At 41.2% G+C, this 7,667-nt stretch overlaps 1 protein-coding gene across 3 annotated transcripts; it reads right to left on the reverse strand.

Moving 5' to 3' along the window:
* Window positions 1-748: 748 nt before the first annotated feature.
* LOC309697488 (uncharacterized protein) lies at window positions 749-6,400 on the reverse strand. 3 transcript variants are annotated; one of them, XM_082519416.1, is made up of 4 exons: window positions 5,626-6,098; window positions 5,001-5,190; window positions 3,497-4,024; window positions 749-2,213 (listed from the first exon to the last, which is right to left on the reverse strand). In XM_082519416.1, exons 3-4 carry the CDS (start codon window positions 4,019-4,021, stop codon window positions 1,740-1,742), a joined length of 999 nt encoding a protein of 332 aa, XP_082375542.1. In that variant the 5' UTR covers window positions 4,022-4,024; window positions 5,001-5,190; window positions 5,626-6,098; the 3' UTR covers window positions 749-1,739. The 3 variants fall into 3 exon arrangements, with proteins under 3 accessions (XP_082375542.1, XP_082375541.1, XP_082375540.1); XM_082519415.1 differs by lacking the exons at window positions 5,001-5,190; window positions 5,626-6,098 and adding an exon at window positions 6,110-6,400; XM_082519414.1 differs by lacking the exon at window positions 5,001-5,190.
* Window positions 6,401-7,667: the final 1,267 nt, after the last annotated feature.

Here is a 7,667-nt window from a genome sequence, read left to right on the forward strand (position 1 = left end):
TTCCTACACCGTTCACCTGATTTGGATGTAAATACCCTCAAATAAAAGTTGACAGTCTGCAGTTAAAGCACGTCTTGTTTGTTTCATTTGCAATCCATTGTGGTGGTGTATAGAGCCAAAAATGTTAGAATTGTGTCGATGTCCCAATATTTATGGACCTGACTGTACCTCGTCAGGCCAGGGCTCTGCAGTCTATTTACACCTACAGGCCAGTGGACACTCTTTCAATAATGAGGATGTACACATCCTGGACAGGGAGGAACGCTGGTTTGAGCGCGAAAAGGAAAAACAATCTCTGAATGGAGGAGGGGGTCTAAGGGTACATCTGTCACCATCTTACAATGCTGTGATTGCAGCCATTCCACAACTCTCTGTGAATGGTACTCATGGACATTGTTCAGTTGGCTTTGATCAATTTCCATATTAATGATCATGAAACTGACCTCACAGTCCACTGTTAATCAGTGTTGTTAGTTTCAGTCAGTGTGCAGATGTCCTGTTTATATGGTTGGAAACCTGCAGTCAGCTGATGATGAGGAAACATTTCTCCTAATGAGAACGTCCAGATGAACAGAATCAACTTTCTGGGATAATCCAATAACTCACACTAATACAACAAACCTCACTTTTTTTTTTAAACTTTCCTTCAGTTTCAATATTCTGAACTCTTCTGATTCCAACCCTGGTTACAGCATAAACTGTGACCCTTTGGTGTGGTGAGATGCTTCTTTAAAACAAAATGTCAAAGCCCCATACAGAATGCTTTTAATGCAAACATATTTTCCAATCAGATATACATCTATAGAAATGAATTTCAAACACAGAAATGAAAACCTTAAACACTAGATGAGTCCATGCTAAACATTTTGAATCATTCAGGGACCAAAGCAGAGAGGTGAGTGTGAGCACAGTCACTATGTCACAATTCAAAGTCCTGACTTTCTTGTTCCACACTGACAGAAGAAATGTCAGGCTCAGAGTGTAAGACCTGCATATGAAAAATAATTTAAGGAGTGAGAAAGCAGAGTAGAAAGGACAACAGTCACACCACAACCATTTCAGCACTAGGTCACCAAATAATAATAATAATAATAACAGCAATAATAATGATTTTTTACAGGTCTTAGTATTAAAAGTCTCATTATGAAACATATGCACAAAGATTAGTCATATTTATTGTTTATGGTTTGGAGCACTTTCAACAAACATAAGACCAACTCATGACCTGTGGAGGTGTTTCAAGGTGATCAGGGAAACTATCATACTAAACAAAAACAAAAGTGTGATTTGGTATGCTTGATTAAAAAAAAAAAAAAAAAAGAAAGAAAGACAAAAACAGTCTTAGTTACTGAACCAGGAAAAACACATTATATATTCTGGAAAAAAGAAGTATTTTAACAAAGAACTATTTGGTTCACTTTGTAAATGGGACCAAACTACAGCTTGAAATAATCAAACCATACGCTGCTATGGTTTGAGGTTTTATCAAAAGGAAATGAACTAACACATCAAAAACATCCAAACATTGAAGACCTTGCTATAAACTGCACCTAATGAGAAGAGAACACCACACTAGTACAACATCTGTTTTTGGACGCCTAAATAAAACAAAAAGGATCACCAAACACATAAGCCCATCGACACCACTTTTATTAATGTGCATGTGTTCACAGAAGACAAATGTATAAAAGTCTATTCTAAACATTCAGTACAAAAAGGCTAACAAATGTGAGGTCACTTTAAGAAAGCAGGTTTAGAGCAGCTTCGCTCTGTCTAAGTTTGGCTCTCATTTGAGCGATCTTCTCCTCCTGTGCCAACTCGTTAAAGTCACAGTCCATCTGCAGTGATGTGGAGGCGGCAGCTGCACCCAGGGGCTCCACCCTGCCCCTGCTACTTTGGTCAACTTCCCTGATGTCCATCTGTAGACTACCACCTCTGTCATTGTTCTCACCGGGGCCGTCTGCTTCCTCGGCAGCCAGATCCTCCTCTGGCTCCCTGTGAGGCTGAAAGCAAGCTGCCTTCAGGGGGGCCTCTGAGAGCGGCTCTCCTCTAGAATCTGCAGGACACTGGCTGCCCACTTCACACTCACTCTCAGTGGGTTTTGGCAGAAAGTGAACATCTCTTGTCCTGTGTGCGTCATCCTTCTTGTTTTCTGTATGCATTACTTTACATATGTTGTGCTTTTTCTTGGGCTTGTTGTCGCTTGGCATCGTCTAAAGGATGTACAAAAAAAAGTCACAGAATTAGCGTTTAAAGTAGCATTCTAGGACTAAAATACAAATGAACATAAACATAATCCAGAGGCTTCTGGGAGATGCTATTCTGTCATTTAGTTCAGTTTTTTGTGGAATCTCATGAATTCCAAAAAACCCACCAAAAGCATATTATGAAATATACTTTTGGTGAACCCTAAGGCTCAATTGTTTGTCAAATAGGTTGATTACAGGCAGCAGCATGTAGCTTTACATTTGTAGGGGCCTCCTAATACATGCATGTTTATTTGCATCTTGATACTAGAGATAAGCTTGAACTTTATATTCTGTAAATTAATAATAATAACAATTATTATTGGTGGTGATTAGCACTGTCAAAGCAGTGCTAATCACATGGTGTCGAACGTTTATGGATGATCTGAAAACCGTCGACATCGCCTGAGACGAAGATGTAGCAGTTGCTGCAGACCAACGTCGATAGAGATCATTAGCTGCCCGATGTGACACTTGGTGTAGGAGGAACTAAGTGCTAAGTAAGATTAGCATTGCTGCCTCACAGCAAGATGGTGCCTAGTTGGATTTCACCCCCTGGCCGGGTCTTTCCTGTGTGGAGTTTGCATGTTCTCCCCGGGTACCCCGGCTTCCTCCCACAGCCAAAGACATGTTAGTGGGGTCAGGTTAAATGTAAATTCCCACAGGTGTGAACTGTTGTCTGTCTCTGTGTATTGAACATAAAATTCTCACCAGATGTCGGTTCCTGGCTGAAATCAACCCCTTTCAGCAACTCGATATCACAGCAAGGCACGTAACAGAGATACCAGTCCACTGTGTCCATGTCACACTTTGTCTCTCCAAAGCTAACTTAATCATTTCTACTTCTTACATTTTCTGTTTAATACCGAGTTTGTGGATTTAAATATATCATGTCCCTCTGCTGTTATATTCCTGCGGCGTGCAGCAATATAATTTCTGCATGCGCTGGACTGGTGTTTCTGTTACCTGATGTCAGGTTGGTTTCAGATAAAGGCTGAGACCAATAATCAAGAGTTTACACCGAGTGATCAGGCTAAACCATGTGAAAAGAGAAAAGAATGGAGAGCATTTGTGTGTTTTAGGTTAATAGTAACATAAATATATTCATTATGATTCTTTTCAATGATATATAACTGTGTTGTATTGAATCATTCTCCCTTCTGGAACAGCAACAGACTGCTCTGTGTAAATACGACCTCTGCTAGACTTTTTGTAAACTGGTCGTTTTAGCAGAAAGAAAGTTGTGTTACCTTTTTCCTTTTCTTTGAAGACAAGTGGGACGTTGAAGGAGTGACAGGCTGAGAAGTCATCTGTTTCCCACGCTGACTATGGCTACGACTAGGCATTCTGATGGACAAGTAAACTTGCCCACGGTAGATGACGACAGCATCTCGACCGGTTCGCGGGGCAGAGTCCGAAGGGAATTGAGAGGTTTGACATAGAGGTGCCTTGGGAACGGTGCCCTTCAGCACCTCGTGAGCTGCACGGTTCGAGGAAACAAAAGACATTCGAAAAGGACCCCTTGAAGCGCGCAACTCTTTCCCCAGCACGGAGGTCATGTTATCTATTGCACTTCCTGTGTGTCTCTGGCCTTTCTTCCGTATAACTGCTGGAGAAATCCATATGCCTTCTGGAGAGTCTGCAAGATTCCTGGAGGCATTCAGTAGAGGGAGGCCCATTCTTCTGAGTACAGACTTTGGCAAGGTCAACAAAGGGATGTTTTTCACCTCAGCCTCCGCAGGGATGTAGATTTCCAAACTGCTGAGGAGATCCATGATCTGTGTACACAAATCATTTAATCAATAAGCAATCGTTTAATAAAGTGACACATAAAAAAATAGAAGAATCAGATGATGAAAACAGTCACAGACTGAAGAAAAAGCTCCACCTCAGCTTCCAGCAGTACACAATCGGGGAATTGACAAAACATGACTTTGTTGTTGGTGGAGAAACCCTTGTTGTAAGCACAGCTGACAGATGTTTCCTATAGTTGGCCATCAAGGTTGCACACATCACAGGGGGGATTCTGGACAACTCTTCTTTATAGAAACTCTAAAGGTTTCTTTCTCAGGCTTCAACTCGTCTCACAGATTTTTATAGAATTGAGGTCTGGAGTCTGGGTAGGACAGCCGGGGACCTTAATATGCTTCTTTAGCCACTCCTTTGTTGCCTTGGCAGCATGTTTTGGGTCATATCAGAAGAATCATTCACAGTGTCTAGGCAACCACATGCGATAAACAAGCACTCCAAGAGCACAAACCTCAACCAAAGCCCTTTTCCATTAGTACCTACTTGGATTGACTGCTTGTCCATTAAAATCTAGTACCATCTGATGTGGATGGTCATTATCATAGCAACGCGTCCCAGCGTCCCCTTGATGTAATTGAGATGCAACACGAATGCTTAGGTCAAAGAATAAGAATAAGAATATGCCAGCTGCTCATCTGTGGCTCTTTGTCAGTCCCAATAAAACAGCCCAGAGTGAACCAGTAAATTACCCTATATAATTTTCACCATGTACCAATCACAATGTGTGCAGTACAGTAGAAGTACAGTGTGTCCATCTCTGTGCTCGAGTATGGGGATGGTGTTCCCCAAAGAGCTTGATTTTGGTTTCATGCAACTTCAGCAGTTTTCCTCAGGCCTCCTGTGAATCATTAAGATGTTCACTGTCAAAGTTCAGACAGGCCTATACATGTTCTTGATTACGGGGACCTTGTGGGTGTTTCAATCCGTTATTGCATAGTGGATTACCAGGTATGTTTTTGTTAACTGTGGCTCCAGCTTCCTTCAGGTGATTGACAAGCTTCTTGCTCATGGTCTCGTAGCCCAGTCCAGCCTTGTACCAGTCTACAATCTTATCCACGAGGTCCTTTGGTGTTTCCCACGGTGGTGGAGATGTAGGAATGAAAGACACTGATTCTGTGGAATCTTGTTATGTGTGCTTAATGCACAAAACAAGTTGAGAACAGAAGGATCTAATTCATTTGGTTGTATTCTGGCTTTGTTACAGGGGCTCAAATACTCATCTGACTTAATGACCTGCAAATAAATTCCAACTTTTATGTAATGTGCGTGTGTTTCATTTTAATAGAGAGAGAGAGAATATCAATGAAACTACCATAAAAATTTGAGACTGTTCTTTTTTTGGTAAGTGAACAAACAAATTCAGCAGAAGAGCAAATAATTATTCCCCCACTGTAACGTTAACATGGGAAATTCTTCTGCATTGAGTACTTTAACACTTTTTCTTAAACTAAAATGTTACAAAACTACTTTTGAACTTTCAAAGCTTAAAAGTGAAACTTTGGCATTACTACTTATGTGAAACTGCTTACACATATAAATGATGCGAATAGTTGCTTGCCCAACGTCTTACCGACATCTAAGCGTTAATTGGACTTCCTTTCCCAGCGTACCCACAGTTTCTCTCTGGCCCATGCTGATGATACCAGATGTATACTTCCTGGCAAAGGACTTGAACAGCCATGTTTATAAAAAAAAAAAAAGGTCCCGGTGTGAAAAATCTAACATGACGTTCGCTGAAACGCACACCGAGATAAAACTCGCCCGTGAAAGAGACCGAGCCCGGTGTTCCTGTTACACAGACACCATTTTGTTAGAGAACAGCAAGAAAGGCTTTGTAACCAAGGACAAGTCTTAGACCGCTAATTAGCACATTTGTTTCCAAAAAGCTCGTCAACACCTGGGTGTCGTACCTCAGCTCACGTTCGAGAGGGACAAGAAACCAACTCAAACCTCAAAACGCGGAGGCGGATTTTCACAGTGCCGAAGATCGCCGTTCACGTTAAACACACACATAACATACTAGTAACACGCAAGTCAAACGCAGTAACACATACCTTAGCAAAGCAGCCCTTTTTCCCAAGACCCCGATATGCTCTTGTTTCACTTTGCCACAGGCGAACGGACTTCCGGGCCGAATTTCAGAATAAAACATTCATTTAGCCTAACAGCGATTTTAAGTGAAACTGTAAAAAAAAAAAACCAATAATGATAATAATAATATTAATAATAAAAAAAAATGCTGCGTTAAAAATGCGTACTTGACATAAAAATGATATGTGCTGGGAAAAAAAGGGAAGGTTTCGGAGGGTGTGTTGAGAAGTCCAGGAAGTATTTCAGGAATCGTGTGTTGCTTGCACCTTTATGGGTGAGTGACGTCGGTGATGACGTCTGAAGCCTCGCTAGTTCAGAAAGTGAGTGTTGGTGTGATTTCTGGACATACATAAAGTGGAACGGATCCGTGGGTGGAGGTGCATATATTTTAGCCTAACATAAGCCTACTGTGGGGTACTTGTGCACTTCTGCCTCTTCAGTACCACGTGAAAGGGTTTTCTCCAAAGCCAAAGAGGTTATTGCCAAAAGGGGAAACCAGGCTAAGGAGAGCCACGAGTGCAAAATGAATTTAATTAATTAATTAAATAATGAAATAACGCATGCACACATTTGCACACAACCAGAGATAACTGCTAACAAAGAAACCAACAGACCCAATTTTCAATCAATCCAAACACAGAAATGTTTGCACACACATATGATTATGTGCAGAGGTCCACCCTAGAAACCAGCCTCAGATCTCCACACATGTACACATGAATGCACATACTTCTGTACACATCTGGATTGGTAAACTGATTACCAATCCAAAATTCCTAAAAATCCAAGCACAGAAATGTTTGTGCACAAATGTGATTGTCCACAGAGATCAACCAATTCAGCCAACCTTAGATCTCAAAGCAGGAACACGGGAATGCACAAAGATTTCCACACATACAGAGATAGAAACGGCTAAAGAAACCACCGGAACAAAATTCCAAGCAATCCAAACACGGAAATGTTTCCACATGTTTCCTGATCATGCGTGGCCCATTCGGTGTGCCTGCATTGAGCTTGATCCAACCTTAAATCTCAGGATTGCAGGATTAAATGAATCCACATACATTTGCACACATACAGAGATAAACTCTTCCAAAGATACCGAATCCCAAGAAATAAAAAAACCCAGAAATGTTTGCACACACATAAAAAGAAAAGAAAAATAAAGAAAGAAATGGCAAATGTGAAATGATCTCACACTCACCCATTCAATTCAATTCAATTTTATTTATATAGCGCCAAATCACAACTACAGTCGCCTCAAGGCGCTTTATATTGTATAGTAGATCGTACAATAATAGATACAGAGAAAAAACCAACAATCATATGACCCCCTATGAGCAAGCACTTTGGTGACAGTGGGAAGGAAAAACTCCCTTTTAACAGGAAGAAACCTCCAGCAGAACCGGGCTCAGGGAAGGGCGGGGCCATCTGCTGCAACCGGTTGGGGTGAGAGAAGGAAAACAGGATAAAGACATGCTGTGGAAGAGAGACAGAGATTAATAACAAGTACAATTCAAT

Source organism: Aulonocara stuartgranti (genome assembly GCF_965226115.1).
Source record: "Aulonocara stuartgranti genome assembly, chromosome: 20".
Lineage (NCBI taxonomy): Eukaryota > Metazoa > Chordata > Actinopteri > Cichliformes > Cichlidae > Aulonocara > Aulonocara stuartgranti.

Coding starts and splice junctions, on each gene's coding strand:
- LOC309697488 (XM_082519414.1), bottom strand. Junction 2,214..3,496: donor CTTCAAAGAAAAGGAAAAAG/GTAACACAACTT, acceptor TACATCCTTTAG/ACGATGCCAAGCGACAACAA.